The following is a 23382-nucleotide window of genomic DNA, read 5'->3' as shown; positions in this document are numbered from 1 at the left end:
TGTTGCTTATTAATTTATTCAAAAGTAATTCCACCTGAGTCTTTGATAGTTTAAGGAAATAAAAATTTACCTGATCGAGTATTACAGGCTCTGCTGTTAGAGTAGTCACCGGCCTGGATACAGGTTGAGCCACTACAGGAACCGTGATATTTCTCGATACTGGCTGTGTTGTCACTGGAACAGTTACAGGTCTGCTAACAGGCTGTGATATTCCCGAACTTGACCCAGGCATCTGCTGTGTTGATAAACATCCAGCAACTGGTCTTTGCGGTGTTTGTGAAGTTCCTGAAACATTCACTGGTATAGACAATGGCTGAACTGCTACAGAGCTAGTTGTAGGTCTGGATACAGACTGAAAGACGGATGAAACAGGCATGGCACTGGGACTGGAGGCAGATGGTGCATAATGGTGACTGTCAGACTTGAATGTAGTAACTGTACCTGTTGCAAATAATTCCAAAGTTATCTTTCTATAATTTTGCAGTCAGATGTTTCATAAGCATAGAGATATTTTTTTTAATTACCATATTAGGACAATAAAGTACCTCTACTGGGTGCACCATTCTGTATCCCCCTTCGTGATGAGCTGAAGTTGACTCTGTTCAATATATCTGTCAAAAGTTACATTATCTTAATTGCAGTTAAATTAATAGCTTAATTGCTTTTCAAAATAAAAGTAGCATTCATATCCACTAAGTAAGCCAATTAGGATTTGACTAATAAATTAGAAGATTATTTCTAAAATAAATACCTGGCAAAACAAAATGCAATTTGTACAAATTAAGATGAATTCTCACCTTCTTTTAGGTTAAGCTAGTTCACCTAAGAATCTCAGTTTTTGTTTTCTCAGAAACAGATTAACACACAAATACGACTGCAAACAAAGAAGCACATTTAATAAATATTTAGCTTTGGTGATTATAATGCATTTATTTACTTCTATTTCTCATATATATAGTAAGTTCCCAAATACTGTACTGCTCTACGCTAAAAGAAGCATTTTGTCTCAACCAGTAACCACACAACTTGCTTCTGTATTACAGGAAAATGCAGCACTTACAAACTTGGGTATAGACTTCATGATCTCCATTTTCCAGTGTGAAAGAAAAATCAACAGACCAGCAACCAAAGTAGTTGTAGTATTGGAAATGCATTACAGAAGGACTGATTTTCTTCAACATCCTACATGGTAGTCTATGACCAGAGTTCTAGCTCGCAGGAAACACATGTAATTTCTTAGATTTGATGTTTACTCGGTAGCTAATGCCACCAACGTTCCCCAGCTTTTTACATCTTAGTCTGGGGTTTCTGATTATTTCAGAAAGTTACAAAACTATTCATCAAATCCAAGTATTTTTCTACCCCAGATTTTCAGTTTTGTTACTGTTGCAGTTGAGTTACTTGCTCTGACATGTGAAAATATGCATATGAAATTAGATTGATCCTCCACTATCTAACCAACAAGATTTAAAGTTCCTTCTCAAACCAAGGTCAGATCTCAAACAATAAAGAGTATTTACACATTGCATTTAACAACCTTAAGGCTGTTTCCAGCAGCAATAGTTCATTAGTATATACTACTGAGGTTGACGAATAAAACTAATAGCAGTAGAGCTGAAAACATCACAGCTTTCAATCTGTCACCTGCATTTACATCATACTAATAAAAAAGCAGCTGCATACGGACCCAAACAGGTTTACATTTCTTAAGCTATAACAAAATCTCATCCTGTAACAGTAATACTATTTTAACTTCAACACAACACTATGAGCAAGAATTATCTTTAATTGGTATTTAGCTGAATACATGCTTCTTCATGGTTGTTAATAAGTCTATACCTCATATTTGAATTCCAGAGTGAAACGAAACTTCATCTACCTACAAAAAAACCACCTCTATCCTAAAGGTTGTCTCACAAAGTATATTCAGTTTCGGACAGTCTGATGCACACAAAACTGACATCCTAAAATGCAACAGTAGATTTTACTGTTTTTAAACAGAAAATATCAATAACTCTGTGATTTGGAATTATAAACTAGATTTACACGACTCAACTGATTCATCACAGCCTTGATGCAACCTATTCCCTTCCCCATCAAAGTGTTATTTGTCCTGTGTAGCTAAAAGAGCACTGAAGAAAGGTTACATGCAGAACAACATTTTAAAGTAGCAACAAATTACACGTTTGTATCATTATGAAAAGGAAGCAAGAAATATAAGCAGTAACTGCAGGAAAAACAAACAGTTGCAGGAAATGGTAAAGGGAACAAAGTGTAAATTACTTTTCATCCTAGTCAAACTAATCCTCCAGTACATCAGAAGCACTTTATTGTGTATGACACTGTACCAGCAGGTCAAAGTTGAGTTTTTAACCATTACTTCAAGTTTTCCACACTAGTCTGTATAAGAACTGATAACTGCATTGTCAGGAAAAGGTTAAAAAAAAATAATATGCTATGTACTGCAGAAAATATACCTTTCAGAAAATTTAGAACTATAAGCAAGTTTCCATTTGTCATCTAATTTTTCATTTCATCAGACAGGAATTTTCCCAGGGGAAAACTAAACAACAGCGATAAGAAAAGCTGAGTTCACTGTCTCTTGCCTATCACCAACAATAAACTGAAGCCTGACTACTGCCAGGTAGTACTACTTACAAGCCAGAGAAGAACTGAGGTCATTCTTCCATAGCTGTTTTTGATAGTGAAGATTACAAACAGAAAAGTTGAGGAAAGGGAAGTAAAAGAGATAAAGTAAAAAGTTACACCATAAGCGATTTTACTTGTGTCAGGACCGAGTATGGACAGCACTAGAATATGATGCATACATTTTAAGCATCTTTTATCGAGGTTCTTGAGGTTGCTGAATTATATTAAAATTATATGTTCTCATCTGAACTATTTCTATCCTTTACGACTACAAAAAAATTCTTGAGGCTACAACAACTGCAATGAAACTTGGCATATTTGTAGTTCCAATATATGTCTTGTGCTTTAACAGTTGTTCCATGCTATGACCTACTGCCAAGGACCAGCAGTAATCCACAGGACTCTGGACCTTCCAGAAAACAGTAATAAAGGTCATTTTTCAGTCCTTGTAGAAATTTTTAACTCCAGAAAACTTCTCAGAGGAATTTTAAAACATTCCTCAAATTTTCAAGAGCCTCTAGAATATTTTTAAAATATTAAGAAACATAGGAACTATTTTCAGGTGAGAGAACTTTAACATCAGCTTTGGTCTTTCTTTAAAGCATAATTTTCCACTTTTTTAAGCTAGCGCAAGAAGCATTAGACTTACTATCCCAGTGTGTAGTAACAAAGTAAAATAGAGTTCAGATGTGAGATGGAAGTACCACAAACTAAACTGACTGAACAGCTAGTAACAGTTCTAAAGTCCATGCATTAGAGTATAACAGAAAGCTTAGTTAAACATTTTTTCTTGAGATTCTTCACTGCAAACTGTACACCTTAAAAAAACTGTTATGGAAATCTTGAATAAAGAGATGAATCACAAACTGAAAGCAGTAACCTCACCAGTCAATGTCCTGAGTACTGAACAGCTAGAGAAACCTTAGGTCACACCTCATAATAAATGACTGCAAGATGGTCTTACACAGAAAACAAGAAGTTTCATTACTAAAATTCAAGTAATAAAAGTGATGTTCTCCTTTACTTACCTGCACAAGCACAGACAAACATGGAATTCTGACACATCTGCTGTCATTACAACCACCTAACCTCACTCCCTGCACTGGCTGCACTAGGAAAAACTAGAATTTGATGAAAAAAAACCTCTTTGCTTTAGAGGGGATAAATGAATTTATTATTATTAATGAAAATTTCTCTCTTAACAGAGAGGCTTTCATGTTAATCTCTTTTCCTGATCGTGCTTTTATTATAGGCACTTTAAGACAGTTACCTTGGTTTTGTCAGCATGATGTCCACCCAATCAGACTGTCCACCAACACATGAAACGTGGGGTGGAGAAAAAACAGATACTTAAATTCACACACATTCCTATAGCAGGGAGACACTTCCAAGTATGTAACTAAGTATCAACTATATTGAGAGCAATTGCATGCATGGTTTCAGAACTATATATATTTGATTGTTAACCATACTGCTAATGCTAAAACTTTCAAATGTCCTTGACTGTGGAGACTGAAGTTTAAAGGTAGACAGGGCTGCATACAACCTAGATTTTAGAACAGAATTTCTTAAGAATTCAAGTTTTCAGTATGACACTGACCCACAAAACAGCTTTACAATGTAGAATTTCTTAAGTATTACTGTTAAGGGGAAAAAAAATCTCTATTTTTAAATTAAGTTTAAAGTTTTTACACACAGAAGTACCTATTTTAAATTATGGAAAATGTCATCTTACATGTACTAGCTGGCTTCGAGCTTGAGATTTCCCCAACAAAGATTGGCTCATCATCATCGTCATCATCCTCTTCCACTTCTTTCATTCTCTTTTGCCATGGTTCTAGCTCCTCTTCTTCACATTCCATAAATAACTCTGCCATCTTGAGAGTAGACAAAAAAAACCAAAACACACACAGCAAACCAGTCAGTAATTTCATGAAACAAACATTTCACTGTCCAGTGAAGATTGCTGCACTTGACAATAATTCTTTCCCTTCACCACCCACCATGTTCTGTACAGGTAGAACCTGATCTGACATAGAAGACCACATCACCTTTCTGGTAATTACCTAAATTCCAATTTTTGCTACTAAGGATGACAAAAGACCAAAGATATCCTCCACATTAACTATTATTTTATAATCCCCCTCTAACTATCAGAAGAAGCCTCTGACACCACAATGCAAGGTATCTTTTAAAAAAATACTCCTATTCCTGGTAAGTGATGTACAAGAAACACAAAGACCCTATTAAGAATCATGTAGTATAACCTTGCACAACCGAATTACTGAAACACTAATTACAGCTTTAATCTCTTTACATCTAAATAAACCCAGCGCAACCAAACCCCCACCCAAACCCACAGGTTTTCTAAGATTTTGCCAGGCCTTCCCATATAGTCACATTTTCTTCAAAACCACACAAAAACAACACACAAATCCCCCAAACCCCCAGAACCCAAACAAATCACCCACAAGAGAAGAAAACCAAACTCAAACCTCACCCTGAAACAAAACCACACAACAATAACAAAAACCAAACAAAAAAACAAACAAAAAAAATTCTAACCCATGCCCACAGTCACCAATTAGGACTTCATAAAAATTTTGCATTTATCTCACTAGACTGAATCCCTTGTAAGGAAAAAAAGTTATGTATGAAAATAGCAATGAAAATATGTAAGTTCTGGAATTAACTGAATTAACATCAGCACTTCTAACCACAAATGGGTTTGATTGGGGGTTATTTTAGGTTTTGTTTTGGGTTTTTTGTTTGTTTTTTTTAATAGGGATGGCCAAATAAGTTTTCTTCTTTCTTTTCACCTCCTCTAACATAATCTTGAAAGTATTTCTGAATTTTCGTGTATGGAAATAAGAAACTTTCATATTTCTTTACACACACTAACAATGATCTAATTGTTAGTAAGAACAGTAATTTCATAAAACTGCAGTGCTGTCTCAGCAATAACCTGCATCAGGGCCCCCCATACAAAGGTACTTGCTTTGAGACAGAACTTAACAAAATTTAGTGTTGCCATTTTTTTGTGAACTGGAGAAGAAACAATGTAGTTTTGCATGAAGAACCCAGCCAGTATACAAATATTAGTATCTGGCCACTGTAGGAATTCCTTGAAATTAATGAACAGTTAAGTACATGAAATTCAATTCATCACTGGACTGTTTTGACAAAAAATGAAGAATACCTGAGCCACAGAGCCCTTCATGAAGGCCACAGTCATTTCTGGTCTTATTACCTGGCTACTTCCAACAAAAAGTATTACCAATACTTCTTTCATTCTTATGCTGATACAACACTTACCTGACAAAGCAAACTAGCTAAGGAAACCTGACTTCCCACTATTATACAGTGAGAAGTTCTCTGACAGTTTAACTTCCTAAACCCAATAGCCAAGGCATCAGAGCAGCACTAATGTATATGTTTATGTCATTGAAACCTTATAATACAAGGTGAAAAAAAAAAAAGATTACATTCATAATCATAAAGTGGTGTCTCTTAAACTAAATTATTTATCTTTATTTTATATGGTTTAGTGGTGGACTTGGCAGACCTGGGGTAATAGTTGGACATGATGATATTTAAAGGTCTTTTCCAGAATACGACTCTGTTGAAGGACATTCCTTAGAACACCTTTTCTTTAATAGCACAGAGGCAAAGTTCATTAGACTTCAAGGGACAATTAAAGACTATTTTCAGATTCTTTTTTTCATGGAACTGACAACATAAACATGAGTTGTGGGGGTTTTTTTTGCATTAAAAATATAAATAAATTAAAAAAGTTGTATTAGACCTCAAGTACAAAAGTAATCAATTATAAAATGTGCTCAGAGAATGCAAATGAGAGCATGTGTAATTTATACTAAAAACACAAAATAGGCACCAGCAATCTGTATGTTAGCACAATTCTAAAAAGATGCATGTGATAACCTCAGCTACAGCATAATGCAGCTGATTTTCTAATACAGTTAAAAGTAATTTCATAACATAGCCATGAACTTTGAAGAATGGTGCTGATTGAAGAATCGTGTGGATTGAAGAATAGGGGTGTAAGTAAGTAACCAAGAACATTAAGCTTTGTTAGCAACTATAGAGAAAAGGAAATTACTAAGATAAGCTTTGCCAGAACCGCCTGGTGGTTACTGATATGACAACTATCCTAAAACAAAGTGATGAAGAAATAACCACCAAGGGTCAGAAAGCCCACCACCACATTTTTGTATGCATACAGGAGCCATTCTCTAAAAGTATGATGTAATGTATGTAATCTAATGAATATGTATGTTTAGGGACAATATAATTACAGCCTGGTTGATGCTTGGGAGAGACAGGCTTGGAGGAGTGATCCCCCATGTCTTCTGGCACCACAATAAAGAATACCTGCTTGTCAACTTAAACCTTTGTTGGTGAGTTCCTGGAGATTTCTCCGAATCAACTTCAAAATAGTTACATCAACTGCTAGCACCTCTTGAGGACATTTCATTTTATGAATCAGGATATATATGTTAAGGTATTCTGAAAAGATGACTCAAATCACATGTCAGCTTTTAAAAGACAAGTATCAACATTATTTCAGACCTTTTAATCTATTTTTTTTAATCTCCATGCTATAATTTGAAGCCCAAGCTTTCACTGACTTTTTTCCTGACAACAAAGCCAACCTAATGGGTTCCTGTTCTGCTCCTGCACTGCTCCCTCAGTTGTGCTAGTACAACCTTTCAAGGGACTAAAACATGAACCAGTGCAGGTTAAAAATAACTTAGCCCAGTAACAGTTTTACCAGCACAACTGAGAGGTCAAAAAACGTGTGGTCTGAGCAATTAAAGTTGCAGTAAGGAGGAACGAATTTGATTACAAGTGTCAGGATCTACTCAAATGGTCTCCATTACAAAAGGAAGTCACTACATCAATTTTTTTGATTACAACTGAATTCCAAGTTTTCAGCTCTTTTAACTACATCAACATAGAAAATCCATCCCAGGAATCCAGCTAGTGGGCGCTCTCAAAGCCAAACCCAACAGCGAATCCTTCTCCAATCTCCACAAATGCTTCCCAGTGGAGGTGCAGACCCCAGGATAAAAAAGATGAACTTACTGTCAGTAAACTATTTCCCTCATTTTTAAAAGATGTATAAGCATATATACATATTCATAAAAAAATCTCCTTAAAGGTAGTCCAGGGATCTGAGAGGTACAGAACTCCAATGATAAAAAAGTTCTTAATCCATTGTTCTACGATAACAAATGTCAAAATTGTGAACTAGCTCTTTAAAGCATTTAAAAAGTATCGATGAACTGTATCAAGAGATTACTTTAAAAGGCAACTGCTGAGCAAAACCTAAGGCTAGACATGTAAATTCATTAGGCAAGCAGAGATAATCAATCTGAAAAACACAATTCTAAAAACATTGTTATTGTTACCAGACAACCAATTAACTGATACAAGACAAAATGGTGGGATGGCTCCTATGACTGGAGTGTTGGAATGGAAGGTTACAGGCTTTTTGGAAAAGACAGGCCTGGCAGGCGGGGAGCGGGAGTTGCCCTTTATGTTAGGGATAGGCTGGAGAGTATAGAACTCTCTCTGGGGACACGTGATCAGTTAAAAGAGAGTTTGTGGGTCAGGGTTAAAGGGAAAACAGCAATGGGAGACATTGCTGTGGGGATCTGTTACAGACCACCTGATCAAGAGGAACCTGTGGATGAAGCACTCTACAGACAGATAGGAACAGCCTCACACTCACAGGCCCTTGTTCTCATGGGGGACTTCAACCACCCTGATATCTGCTGGAGTGACAGAGCAGCCCGGCACAAGCAATTCAGCATTTTCCTGGATTGTGTGGAAGATAACTTCCTTCTGCAAGTAATAGAGGAGCCAATAAGGAGAGGTGCCATGCCTGACCTTGTGCTCACCAACAGGGAAGGGCATGTTGGAAATGTGACGCTCCAGGGCAGCCTTGAATGCAGCGATCACGAGATGGTCGAATTCAAGATCCCCAGGACAGTGAGAAGAGCGTGCAGCAAGCTCACTGCCCTGGACTTCAAGAGAGCAAAATTTGGCCTCTTCAGGAACCTGCTTAGTACGCTTCCATGGGATATAGCCCTAGAGGGCAAGGGGGCCCAAGACTCTTGGTTGATATTCAAAGCTCAGGAGCGTTGCATCCCAACTAGAAGGAAGTGCAGCAGGAGGATGAGGAGACCTCCTTGGATGGATAACAAGCTGCTGAGAAAAAGTCAAAGGAAAAAAGAGGCTTATAAAAGGTGGAAGCAAGGACAGGGGGCCTGGGATGAATACAGGGATGTTGTCTGGGAAGCTAGGGACCAAGTTAGGAAAGCTAAGGCCCACTTAGAATTAAACTTGGCTAGGGATGTTAAGGATAACAGGAAGGGATTCTATAGGTATGCAGCAAATAAAAAACAGACTAGGGACAACACAGGCCCCCTCCGAAAGCTATCGGGAGAACTAGGTACACAAGATTTGGAGAAGGCTGAGGTTCTGAATGACTTTTTTGCCTCGGTCTTCACTGGCAAAGGCTCTGACCACATCACCCAAGCCTTGGAAGGCAGATGCAGGGACTGTGGGAATTCAGACCTTGGGCCCACTGTAGGAGAGGATCTGGTTCGAGATCTTCTTAAAAACCTGAATGTACACAAGTCCATAGGCCCTGATGAAATCCATCTGCGGGTCCTGAAGGAGCTGGAGAATGAAGCTGCTAAGCCACTGGTCATCATATTTGAAAAATCATGGCAGTCAGGTGAAGTTCCCAATGACTGGAAAAAGGGAAATATAAACCCCATTTTCAAGAAGGGGGAAATCAATGACCCAGGGAATTACAGACCAGTCAGTCTCACCTCTGTGCCTGCCAAAATCTGGGAGTGGATTCTCCTGGCAGGCATGCTAAGGCACATGAAAAACAACAAGGTGCTTGGTGACAGCCAGCATGGCTTCACTAGGGGGAAATCCTGCCTGACCAATTTGGTGGCCCTCTATGATGGGGCTACAGAACTGATGGACAGGGGTAGAGCAGGTGATGTCATCTACCTGGACTTCTGCAAAGTGTTCGAAACAGTCCTGCATGACATCCTTGTCTCTAAATTGGAGAGACATCAGTTTGATAGGTGGAGCACTCGGTGGGTAAAGAACTGGCTGGATGGCCACACGCAAAGACTTGTGGTCAATGACTCAATGTCCATCTGGAGACCAGTAACAAATGGTGTCCCTCAGGTACTGGTGTTGGGGTCGGTCTTGTTTAACATCTTTGAAGATGACATGGACAATGGGATTGAGTGCTCCCTCAGCAAGTTTGCTGATGATACCAAGCTGTGTGGTTCGCTTGATACACTGGAGGGAAGGAATGTCATCCAGAGGGACCTTGACACACTTGTGAGGTGGGCTGATGCCAACCTCATGAAGTTTAACCATGCCAAGTGCAAGGTCCTACACCTGGGTCGGAGCAATCCCAGGCACAGCTACAGGTGGGCCAGAGAAGAGATTCAGAGCAGCCCTGTGGAGAAGGACTTGAGAGTGTTGGTTGATGAGAAAATGAACAAGAGCCGGCACTGCGCACTTGCAGCTCAGAAAGCCAATTGTATCCTGGACTGAATCAAAAGCAGTGTGACCAGCAGGTCGAAGGAGGTGATCCTGGCCCTCTGCTCAGCTCTCATGAGACCTCACTTGAAGTACTGTGTGCAGTTCTGGTGTCATTAACATAAAAAGGACATGGAACTGTTGAAACAAGTCCAGAGGAGGGCCATGAGGATGATATGGGGACTGGAGCAACTCCTGTATGAAGACAGGCTGAGAAAGTTGGGGCTGTTCAGCCTGGAGAAGAGAAGGCTGCGTGTAGACCTCAGAGCAGCCTTCCAGTATCTGAAGGGGGCCTACAGGGATGCTGGAGAGAGACTATTCATTAGGGACTGTAGTGACAGGACAAGGGGAATGGGTTAAAACTTAAACAGGGGAGGTTTAGATTGGATATAAGGAAGAAATTCTTTACTGTTAGGGTGGTGAAGCACTGGAATGGGTTGCCCAGGGAGGTTGTGAATGCTCCATCCCTGGCAGTGTTCAAGGCCAGGTTGGATGAAGCCTTGGGTGATATGGTTTAGTGTGAGGTGTCCCTGCCCATGGCAGGGGGGTTGGAACTAGATGATCTTAAGGTCCTTTCCAACCCTAACTATTCTAAGATTCTAAAAAAACCCCACCCTGAACTTACTGCACAAAAGAGCAATAAGGTTCTTATAAAATAAGGGTTTTAAAAGTACTACTTCAAACTTCTTAATTTATCATGGCAATTATGTTTAAACATAGCTAAGTTTATTAAAAATCAGTTTTTTTTTTTCAACCGTATTTAAAAGCAGTCACACTGAATCAACAAAAACGATACAAACATTACTAAATGTAATAAGGGTATAACAGCTTAGTGAAAACAGCAAAAAGTGATCTGTAGAAGAGCACCTTAATCACAATCAATACGATATAAAACCACGAGAAATGCAGCTGCAATCAGATTTACAGTTATTGAAAACTCATTACATTAGATACAATTCACCTGTTCCACTTCTAAAGTCAAGTGAGCTTTCCCATACTCAACACTTTTTTGGATTTGCTTAAAAGAACTGAAACGAAATCACTAGTAAGAAACTGGCAGTGAGTTTAAGGAGCAAGGACATCTACTTTACCAGAAAGTTCTCCTGCTGGCCTTATCTCTCCATAATATGAGCATCAGTTAATTATTCAAATATTTTTTCCCCTTATTAACTGAACTGCAGTTAAGAGCTGCACTTCAAATGTACATGGAAGTTAAGATCGGTATTGTAAATAATATATGGTGAGTATGCACGTTGTATTTTTCAGGTAACTTCCCATCCAGGCATATGGCATGCTAGTGGTAGAGGAGTATGTAATCTACAGCTTTATCATGACCGTGTTTTATTTTCATTGAGTGCTGCATTTGTTTCAGCAGCAAAGAAACAATAACAAAGCTGAAATTAAACCTGGAAGCTTTAAAAAGCCAAAGTATAAAGCAACTTCCCTCAAAACCAAACCTACACAACCAACGCCACTCTCTCTGCCATGAGGTGGTATAAGCTCCGCCTAGAGAAGGGCAATATTGCCTTTGCAAACGAGTCAGAAGTTCACACTCCTGAGCTGCGATGGGTGCGAGGCCGCGGGAGAAAGCCAAGTCCCCCCCGGGGCAGCCGAGCAGCTGCTTCTCCGCCCGCAGCGCCGCCGCCTCTGGCGCAGCCTGACCATCCCGCCTACCCGCCCCGGGTGACCGCAAGTACTCCAACGGAGACTGCAAGCTCGGGTTTGGACGAGGCCCGTAGCCTTGACGGGAGGGGAAGAGGCCCAGCGGCAAGCCCAGCACCCGTTGCCAATGGCCGGGGACCCTGGCCGCAGCCAACCCCGGGACAGCGCAGCCATGGCGGAGCGAACCCTGCCCGGGACGCCCGTGCAGGCAGACCCCCCCACTTCCCAGAAGGGCCTCGTGGGGGCTCCGAAGAAGCCCTGAGGACGCGGGGTCCCCATCCACAGAGGCCAAGGGGGTGCAAGGCCGCGCTCCGACCTAAGATGGCGTCGCTCTCACAGGCGACAATCCCCCTGCGGCCCGCCAGCCGCCGAGCGGCGGCTGCCTCCACCCGGGGAGGTGACAGGCCGCCCTGGCAGGGCGGGCCGAGTTCAAGGAGCGGGTTGGCTTACCGTGCTGCGTGTCCGGAGAGGCCGCGGCAGGCAGGCCGCCCGGCTCGGTAGCGGGTTGGGGGGGATGGGAAGGAGCCGCGCTGGCGGAGCCGCCTCACATCGCCGGACCGCGGCGCCCCACCTCAGCCTCCGCCTGGGGAGGCCGCGCGGCGCGCTGCCTGCCGGGTACAGCGCGGGTCAGCCCCACAGCGGCGCGTGCTTTCCGGCAGCCGCTGGGCGGGGCCGCTCGGGGGCGGGGCCACGCGCCATGTGCCGGGCCTCACACCCTGCGGCCGGCTTCGGCCTGCGCGCCTGCCGCCTCGGGCCTCTTCAGGCCAGGGTGCGCCTGCGCTCCGTCGCCATGCAGCCAAAGCCCTGGCGGGCCCAGGACCTGGAGCAGTGCTCACCTCAGCCGCGCCCCGTAAGTAGGCCCTGCTTGCCGTGCAGGGCCGGCGGGAGCATCCGTTGGTAGGCCGCGAGCGGAGGTCAGGCATGTCCCTTGTGGTACGTTCAATCACAAGCACTAGTAACTACATGGGACCGAAGAAAAGCTAGGGAAAGCTGTACCCAGAGTTAACGTTAAGTGCAGGCAACTCAGTGTAACAGAATGTGTTTCTGGAATTAGTGGAATACAAGCTTCTAAACTGAACACTGTTTTGACTGGAGGTTTGCTCTGTGTGTTTTCTGTGTGGGTTTTTCTCACAGTCGCTTACTTAGTTGGTTATATAACAAAAATACATGGTCAACTGTTCCAAATTTTTACTCAATAAAACATTCTGTTACTTTCAGCGGGACATTGTGAAGCTGCTAGACAAGGTCTAATCTGGGCAGTGAAGCCACAGTTGCTGAAGAAAACAGTCCTGGAGTACAGTACCACAAAGAGCTGCTACATTTTTCACTCACCTTAGAGTTTACACAAGAAAATCGCTGAATCGAAAGGTGACTAAGAAATTCGTATTTTCTTATGCCTTTTTGTCCATAGTGCTCTTTCACCCTGGCCAACATCTAAGAATGCTCCTGAGTTTAAATTTTCTTTCTCCTCTTCTTAGTTTTGTTGTCCATTCTATCCTAAATAAATAAATGAACACACAAACCTACAAACAAAAACCCACACCAACCCCCCCCCCCCAGTTCTTCATTTATTAGAGTTTCAAAATATTTCTGATGAATTTTGAAGAGAAATAATGGGAAAGCACGTATCCAGATAAATCTCTATCACTCAACTTTTTCAGCCCATAATTCTCAGAAGTTACTTTGGTGACTTCTGCCATAGCTGCCATCTGGTATCCTCAATTAATTGACCATAGAGTCTCTCTGAAATTGAAGTTTTCTTCAGAAGAACAAATGAAGTGTCTGTGTGAACTTAAGCTCTTTGACTACTCTGTTTAGCATGGAAAATATTCTGCTCGTTTTCCCTATAATCTTTAGCCTTGAGATGCTTCCGGACTACTTTGGAATCTCAGAGAAGTGAAGAATAAAAAAAAAAAACAAAACAACGTTACTAATTAAGTAATTACTGCTTAGTGATTATGCCATTAAATAATTTGTGTATTACAGTCCAGTAATTGAACAATTATTAAACTATGACATTCTGCTAAAATAGGAGGAAAAAAGAAAGAGAAAGAAATAATCTTGGTATTTGGCAGAAAAGGAGAAAAAAATATGGGAACTAGAGAGGGAAACTTATTTTAGATAGAAGTAAACGTGAAGTGAGATCTATATTCCAGTTATTTGAAACATATTTTCAACTACTCACTGAGAGATCATTGCAGGTGTTTTTGTTCAAGCAGGATAAATATAAAAAGTATATTAAGATTACATGGTAAAACATTAAAAAAGTGTGATATAATTGGAATCAACTCTGCACATATAATTAAATTCATGCATTCTGAAGGTGCATAATTGCATACTGTCTATTCTGCAAGACCCCTACCTAGTCCTTGGACAAATTTGTTTGAATATCCTGTTTCTCCATCATCCTACAAAGCCATAGGAGCAAAATGAGTTTATCCGACAAGAATCAATAAGCACCAGGTTGGATGAAGCCTTGGGTGATATGGTTTAGTGTGAGGTGTCCCTGTCCATGGCAGGGGGGTTGGAACTAGATGATCTTGAGGTCCTTTCCAATCCTAACTATTCTATGATTCTATGATTCACAACTTCGAAACTCACAAATGAATGAAGGATAGTAAATACCCCCCACAATTACAATAAAATAGTTCTTTCCAAGGTTCCTTTGGTTTATAGGTGATCATCTTGGCTAAGCTTAGTAGGTAATTAATGGGAAAACCCTAAAACTTTGTGTTGCAACAAATAATGGTGACTAATTAAAGAAAAAAGTTCAATGAGATCTGAGAAAGGTTTTTAAAAAAGAAGAGACAGAAAACTCAGTGTGCTGTGATACAGGTGAACTGTGTCTCTTTGACATTAAGATGTGAGACTTCATAGACTGCATCAGCAATGAAGGTGCCCTTCTAATGTTCCTCATGAACCATGGAAATTATGTGGGATGTGCTGGGGTGGGGGGCAGATAAAACCAGGGATTCCTACCCTCCACATTTAATAATAGTCCTTGGCAGTTACCATTGCAGTGAGCAAGTAGATCCAGGGAATTAAAAGACATACTCCTCCATGGTGTCCTTGCAGAAAGAAACACATGGGCAGATGCACTGGACAGGAAGATTTATATCTCCTCTAGGAGAAGACAGTATGATGGAAGACATGCAGTACTTTCAAATGGAGTTTAAAAAACTGCAAGTTCTGGAGACACCAGCCAGAATGAAGTACAATGAAGGAAGGCTGCTTTATATGTAAGAGGAAGAACTGATAAGATAACAAGATGTTTTAGCAGAGCCATGCCTGAAGACTTGCAGAGAAAACTGCAAACATATGATACACTCTAAAGAGAAACTTTGCAGAAGCTGATTACAGAGAACAATTGTAGTTCATGCAGTTGGGCAGCATACATGCACTGTTAGCCACAGTAGTAAAGCTGAGCTTGGAAGCTAACTAGTCTGAATTACTCTATCTTAGATCAACTGGCCTGTGAATTAATTACTAAAGACACATTTCTTTTCCTTCTGTGAGTTATTGGCAATAATCTTTCATCAGTTTCTGGTTTTTGTCTCAAAAGCACTGTCTGTGCCAGAGAAGTCAGTTGATTGCAAAATCCCTCAGTTGTCCAAAATGCTTCTTCTATCCCAGTGGTCTGTGCCTCCACATCATCCTGTATCAACCACTGATGAATTAGCAGATTATAGTTTAATTTTGAGAGGGGATACAGAAGTTTGTGAAGAAGTAGCAGAAACTGGTAGATGTACTGCTTAGAAAGCCAGAGGGTATAACTTATTTCCTGTCTTGACTTCTCTGACTTTATATTGGTAGAAGGATGGATAAGTGAGAAATATGAATGCAACTATCAGCTTTATTCTGCATATCAACCAGCAGTTGTTCATATTGTTCTTATTTTGCTTATCATGTTCAGGCATTTTGAGGCAAGAGCACCAGCTAAGCATGAGGATTTTGTAGTTCAGTAGGCAAAGTGGGGGCAAATCGGAAACCAAAGCATATCTTCTCAAGTAGTAAGTAATAACTAAAGACAAGCAAGTTGTGAGACAGCAGTTGCTCACAATTGCTTCAGCTCAGACGTTAACAAAAAAAAGAAATAAAATCCTCATATTGATTCATAGAGACTAGAAAAATAAAAAAGAGGCAAGTAAATGTCTTTTCTGTCATTGATTTCTGTAACCAAAAGGCTCAGTATAATAACGCTCAAAATTGTCATCTGTTTCTCTCTTACGGAAAAAAAGCTTGGGACTGGGGAAGAAAAAATCCTCATATATCTATTGTCAGGTCTTTAAACAATGCATCAATGTCTGCAAAAGCTGGATGATTACTTTTCACCTCAGCAAGATGCATTTTAACTTGATTCTTTTGATTTTTAACCACAGACATCCATCCATGTGTAGCTAAAAGGCACAAATTCCATCAAGGTTTTTAGCAACACAAATAGTTTGGTTGAACTGCTTTACTTTTCCAGATCAATACTGAAGAGCTAGACAGTGGGAAACAAGGAAATATAGGTGATACTTTAGAATCCTTGCTGTACAAGAAATGCAAAATATGTGCTTAAAGCATATAAACCACCTTAATTCTTACCATGAAATCATAAGACAAGTTAGTGTTTTATTCATTTGTAGTTACAGGCTGATTTGGATAACCTTTACCCATGCCGTTAAAGATTCACAAAATCAGATATACATTACAAATTACATTATGTTTGGGTTAAGAATTTATAAGGACATTCTTGTAAATACTGCTATTGACATTCATCTTAGAAAATCCATTTTGTTATTAAGATGACCTAACCGATTTTGTTAGATCGGAAGTCTTCACTTCCCCAACTCTTTCCACAAACAGACAAATGGGAGATAGTGTATATTTATATACATTAAAAAAAGAAATTCACATTTCCTAACTGAAGCAGTGACAGGTGTCATCATAAATTGTTTGTGCAAGCCTCCTACAAGTTTATAGGTTACATAAACATGGAGATCAGTTAAGCTGCACCAGAATGCAGATACCTCTATCATAGAACTTGGAGGTCAGTATAACAATGCCAGGAGCATTCCAATTGAAGCAAAGTGCAGCATACAAAGAAAGTTACAGGGAATTTAAATAGGGATCATAAATTTACCTACACAGAAATATAAGTGGATTACAAGGAGAACAAAAGTTATAAGATTTTTTTAGGAAAACAACTTTTACAGACTAAAATTTACAATACATTTCATCAGAAATGTGGAGAAGTTTATAGTATGTTCTGAGATATTTTGACCATAATCTTGAAAAACAAGTTTTAGATGTGGCTTAAGTTTAACATAATGCTGCCTTATTATTAACCTTAAAGTTTATTTCATCGGAGTTACATGGGGAGACTGTGAGGTCCCCATCACCAACGAGTTCTAGAATAAGTTAAAGCATGTCAGAAGCAGACATGGTACATTTAATGCTATAAACTACTGGAGGAAGTGCTACTAAACTACTGTGGCAAGTACACTTAATGCTGATGGTCTTTTTAAAACGTACTGAATGAGGACTCCATTTGAATGTAATCTGGGAATCAGAGTGCAATTGTTGTATTCTGATTTTGTATGTCAGTAAAAACACAGCAGAGTGAGGAGGTCTTGCTTGTTAACACTGAAGTTATGGGTTTGTTTAATATGATTTGTTATTCTTAGAGGCACTACACACATACAGCAAGTACCAACCTGCATGATACTGCAATTGGAGTTGCTGCCAAAATTTTGCTAGAATGGATATATTCAGATGGGAAGCCTGTAACTATGAATGCACAAACAGATACTAAAAGAACATCTGCAAAACAAACACTGTTCAACACATGTATGATTTATTCAAGTATTCAAGCATTCCATAAGATATGTTTGTAAAATTGGTTGCATTTAGTCTGCTGTGGTTTGTTGTTACAGTATCATACCTCCAGGAATTTGGCACAAGTATAAACAATAAGGGGTGAGCTAATCTGTTTATAACATGATATTATAACGTTTGTTAGGCATACATAACATGTTTATGTTTTGCTTTTTGAGACAATATGAAAAGTCTAACATGCAACCCTGCAGAAAGTGTAAGCTTCCAGTCCTTTAAACTTTAGAACTATGCTTCTGTAAAATAAGATAAAAACCCAACCCAAACCATGTACTGTCTTTGTAACACTTCTAACTACCATCATGCAGAATAATAGCAATTAAAAAACCAGTAATTAGCATCGCTAAGAGTCAGTGTCTCTTCAGTGTGCAGGTATTTCTCGTGTCAACATTACTCAAACTATCAGATGAGAACACGTCCTAAACTGCTTGGAGTTACAAGAAATGTTTGAATTGGATGAACTCTATTGGAGCCAAAATGGTCACAAATAGAGCTATTGCTATATACAAATCCACTTTGTTTATTTGGATGCAAAAGAAAAATATTTCGTAAAAAAAAAAAAAAAAGGTTTAGTTTCCAGAAACTTTACTTAGTGACTTTAGGTTATAATAAAGTTAGTAGGTTAACATTAAGAAGTAGCCCCTGAAATAGTTTAGTCTTCATTTAAGAAAACGATTTTAAAATATTATACTATGTACATCGAGTTAAATACTGGAACTGCTCTGGTTCTCAGATCAGAGACACAGGGAATATACCTTGCCTATTGGATTAATTTTTATCATTCACCTTGGAACAAATTCAATCCTAGCTGTCTGCTACTGTGTACTCCACATGGTAAAGAAAATCCAAGCAAATAACTACTTGGTTTAGCCTTTGTGTCCACTTCAACTCAATTAAGTAATTCAGTAGTAAAGAATATTGTTCCACTGGGTTGATGCCAGACATTGTTACACTGGCAGAGCCTTAAATAGGAAAAGTGACATGATACCAACTCAATGTATGTTTCAGAGACTGTTGTTGAGTAATTACACTAATGGGTAAAGGTTCCAGTCATATTTTCTGCTGGTGAAAAAAAAAAAGTCCTATAATGCTTCCTTTTTTTGTGGTTTGTAAAACTATAGAGATAGATATAGATGCAATAGATTAGCCATTCTTCATAGAAAATCCCCCAAGCAAACCACGTTGTGCTGGGCCAACAAAAAGAGGGTAATTCCTTCCAAAAAAAGAAAGGACAAAAAGAAAAGTTAATTTAAACGTGTAGAAGTACAATGCCCCAATGTGGCTTTTAAACTACTGCAAACAGTACAAGAAGTAATAAATGATGCATGTGCTTTGAAATCAAAGTAACTTACGTTGCGTCGCAGTGAGCTGCTATTACAAAGATTTTAAAAATACCTGAAGAATAAACAGAAACATATCAGCTCCCAAGCAATAAGTATTTTCTCATAATCCAAAAGGAAAGAACTAATAATACAGAAGAAAATCTTTTAAAAGTAATATTCCTTTAGGATAATATTATTCAGAATTTCTGCTGAGTTATGAGCAACTCTGGGCAAAACACTGTAAGAAGAAAGTGACACACTTTCAGATTGTTAGATTTCTTTTATTCTTTACAAGTAATCATGCATTTGTGTAGCCGCTTCTGTTCACAAAACTAGAACTGAAAGTGATTTCTTGGCATTGTCATCACATCTATAAAATGTGTCCATGACTTCTGAGTGTGTCTGTGCCAGTAAGTGATTTTTATTTGTCAGATTGGCTGAAACGAAATGAAAGAAAGTATTAGGATAACATAACAGAAAACAATGGGGATTGCTGTTTTATCCACTACCCAAGTAATTTACAGTCTGTAAGGGGAGACCCCATATTAGTCCTAGAATGAACTATGGGTCTGATTTAAATCAGAGTTTTGCAGAATATTTGAGATGCTCTTCTTTGATTTAGCTGTTCCAGTTTAAGAGTGTTAAATTTCTATGGGAATGGGGAGTAAGAGCCAAGGATGCCTCACCTCCCCAGTTCGTGGTTTACCCGCCAGTCTTGAGTCATTCTGACTTAGTGAATCAAAATGAGGTTTATTCCAAAATCCCTACTCATCTGAGTGAGCAGATCTTCTCAAACAGGAGGGAGCTAAGCAGAGGTCTTCTTTGTGTAGTGCATTCTCCCACGTGAATGCACTGGTGCTTAGACTTTTGGATGAAAGGCGTCATCACTTCTACCTTCCTCTTCTTGCTTATGAATTTAGCTAATTGTGTCCTAGAGTTCTGCATTCACACTGCTTTGCGAAGTTTAGGAGCCATCAAAAGAAAGTGTTGGCATCTGAAACACGCTACTTATTTCATATGAATACTGTATCATTGCCTTCCCTTAAACTCCATTTTTTGCCAGGTTCTATGGAGAACAATCTTTAGGAGATCAGCATTTTCTCTTCAGTTTTAGGAAGTTCCTCTGTAGTGTATGAATTATAGCTTTCATATGGTAGAACTATGTATTTTTTAAAGCTATGGTTATAAGAAATGGTTGTGCTGGGTTTTTTCTATCGTAAGTTTTCTGATCCACTGCTGTTTATGAAGTCTGAAACTCTCCCAACAACCCTGTATCTACACAGCTATTTCCTTTTTGCCTCAATATTCAGCAGACTCGAATTGTTTATCTTTCCTTCAGGCTCCCTCATGTTGGGCATATAGTGTTCTTAACTGGAATTACTGTACTAGCTGAAGAAAACTTATGAAACAAAGTTGTGAGCAGCAACTCCAAGACGGAGTTAATATTGTCAAGGCTCTCCATCATGTCCAGATTCTTGAACAGTTGGTCCTTCACTAAAATTTAGCCAGTTTGTAGTTCTGCCAAATTACAAAACAGAATGCACGCTTCCTACCTGGACACGTTTGTACTTCAATCAAAATGCAAAGTCCATCTGAATACCATGGTGATGCATACTTCATTGGTGTTAATATTGTGAGGCAGACAAGTCAGTCATTTGCTGTGCAACATTTCAGGTGCTCTAAACAGCTTGACTGAAAATCAGTGGGGTGGAAGGATCACAAAATCATATAAAGAAAATAATTTCTCGTTTTATCCTGTAGATTTGAATGGTAGTATTAACATGACATAAAATGTGGAAGGAATGTCTGTAAGTAATGGATTTTTAACAGCATGTCATTTCTTAAAGATTAAACTTACATTTGGCTTCTTAGAGGTATTTAGCCTAGTTTACTAAGGAAAGGAGATTTGTGCAGTCATAGCGTATTATGTGCCCCATTAATAGGTGGATTTGAAACAAATTTGGTAAAAGGTAGATACACCTTTAAAGTAATTAAGAGTTTTAAAATTTTGTAAAAAATAACTGCTGGGTAGAGAGCACGCATACTGAGAGCTAGAATGAAGAAACACTCCTTCTGTCTAGGAGAGAGAGCTGAGAAATGAAACAGCTGTGACTTTCATCATAGAATAGTTAGGGTTGGAAAGGACCTTAAGATCATTGAGTTCCACCTCCCCTGCCATGGGCAGGGACACCTCACACTAAATTACGTCACTCAAGGCTCTGTCCAACCCAGCCTTGAACACTGCCAGGGATGGAGCATTCAAAACTTCCCTGGGCAACCCATTCCAGTACCTCACCACCCTAACAAGAAAGAATTTCTTTTTTATATCCAGTCTAAACTTCCCCTGTTTAGGTTTGAACCCGTTTGCAAGCAAGAGGCAGGTTTCATTTGTTGTGTTGCTTGCTGACCTGAGTAAGCAAAGTGAAAGCACCATTATTTTCCCAGTAATTCCTGAACTCTGAGGATGTGTCAAGGATGTCACATGAGCAATCAGTGTCTGAGTTGGCTCTTGAAGCACAGCTAGTCCCATTGACAGTCTGCGTCATTCTATCACCTCTGACATTTACTAGCAGTTTATCACAAACAGAATTATTCTGCTGACTTGTGTATTATCTTTCTGCATCCTGCAAATATTTTTTAAATAATAAGTAGTCTTAATTCTCAAACTGGTACAGCATATGGAAGAGGGAGGGAAGACACCACTTCTGTGCTAACCTCACTTCAAGTTGATTATCTTTGTTCTCTTTCCGTTTTTACATCTCCCATAGCGTTCCATTTCCTCTCAATATACCCTGTCATTGTCCCATTGTGTAAATGCATAAAACTAGTGAAAATATCCATTAATTTCTCACTTCAGATTCTGTGTCTGGCCAGTGTTACTTTTCATGTCAACTAAAGATGATATTTCTGTGGTGTAGACTCACATAATGGGCTGGTAGCAACAGAGACCAGCATGGCACGAGAGCCTGTAGCAACAAAGTATTGTAGAGCTAAACCTACAGAGAGAGTTACAGGAGAGTGAAGTTATGACAGATGTTTTTTTGATCTTTGAGTGATGATATACAGGGAAAAATTGGAATTTTGTGGTTAACAGTATTGCATTGGTACCAGCTGAAAATTTTTGTGGCCTGGGACCACAGAAATGCCATTCTGATGTAACAACAGCTGAAAAATAAATCTAATTATATGAACAAACAGTATTAAATGATAAACAACAATGCTATGGCAATAAAAAACATCCTAACAAACAATGCAAGTAAGCAGAGGCTGCACAGAATTGTTTCAGGGATCTTGAGCGTAACATTCTGCAGCTGACAGGTTACTCAATGTGCATGCAGCAGATATGTGCAGGGTGATTTCCTTAACTGTGCTGATATGTTAGTACAAATTTATGTGCAGTACTGAAATAATTTTTCTAGATGTTACATGTCTAGCCAGACACTGAAGCCCTAAACGGTAGTTTGTAGTTAATTTCATTGTCACAGGCAAAAGACCTCAGACAAGTAGTTTTCTCTAGTGTCCCACTTTCAGTATACGGTTCCACTGAGAAGAATCAGTCAACTGCTCTGCTTTTATTTACACAGGTAGAATACAGATATTAAACTTCTACAACAAACAGATACTTATCTGAATTTGACAGAATTTTTTTAAACTGTATGTGGACACTGTGCATACCCTTTACTACAAGACAGGATTACTCACCAGGTCTGCCAGTCCCCAAAATTAGTTTTTGAAAAGGCCATGTATGTACAAGTCAGTAAAAAGCAGCTCATACCTTTGAAGGTTCAAGACAGGTTAATATTTTACTTTTCAGGAAATAGAATTATGTAATCTCAGGAAACACTGATATACAGAGACTAGTGATACTTAAAGGCAGCCTTCTGTTCAGAATTACTATTTTAGAGAAGACTTTCACATAGTGCTGCAACTTTATTTACCAGCATTGACAAAAGGTTAATTTGGAAATAAAATAGTCTTCTGAAAGTTATCTATGTGGAATGGACTTATACATTTAACAACACATTTTGCTGCTTTCAGTATATGCTATGTGGACTAAAGCTTCAACTTTCAGTTTGATAAAATCCAAGTTAGCTATAAAATGCCAATACCTAAGAAAATATATAATAAATGCACCCGCAAAAGTTGATGCATTAATTATAAACAGTCTCTAGTGGCTTAAGCTGCAGGACTGCTCTTTTAGTTCAGTAGCAAAGCACTCACTTGGGAAACTTGAGGTATAATTTTAGAGCAGTTTCTCAGATGAGTTTTCTAT

At 39.2% G+C, this 23382-nt stretch overlaps 1 protein-coding gene across 5 annotated transcripts in view; it reads right to left on the bottom strand.

The window, feature by feature from the left end:
- ZNF280D (zinc finger protein 280D) overlaps positions 1-12478 on the bottom strand; it is a 51874-nt gene extending 39396 nt beyond the window's left edge. For 3 of the 5 annotated variants that reach the window (XR_004550022.1, XR_004550023.1, XM_034066276.1), the window contains exons 1-4: positions 12361-12478; positions 4385-4526; positions 546-611; positions 71-441 (exon numbers count right to left, since the gene is read on the bottom strand). Coding sequence is in view for 3 of the 5 variants with exons in the window: in XM_034066276.1 (XP_033922167.1) it covers positions 71-441; positions 546-611; positions 4385-4526 (579 nt within the window). In the remaining 2 variants the exon portion in view is untranslated. Of the gene's footprint in view, positions 1-70; positions 442-524; positions 612-4384; positions 4527-12360 lie in introns of those variants that run through there. The other 2 variants (XM_034066277.1, XM_034066278.1) reach the window with 2 other exon arrangements.
- Positions 12479-23382: the final 10904 nt, after the last annotated feature.

The sequence above is a fragment of the Melopsittacus undulatus genome, chromosome 9, assembly GCF_012275295.1.
Source record: "Melopsittacus undulatus isolate bMelUnd1 chromosome 9, bMelUnd1.mat.Z, whole genome shotgun sequence".
In the NCBI taxonomy this organism is placed as follows: Eukaryota; Metazoa; Chordata; class Aves; order Psittaciformes; family Psittaculidae; genus Melopsittacus; species Melopsittacus undulatus.
The sequence above is the reverse complement of the archived record's forward strand: the minus strand, read 5'-3'. Positions and strand labels throughout refer to the sequence as shown.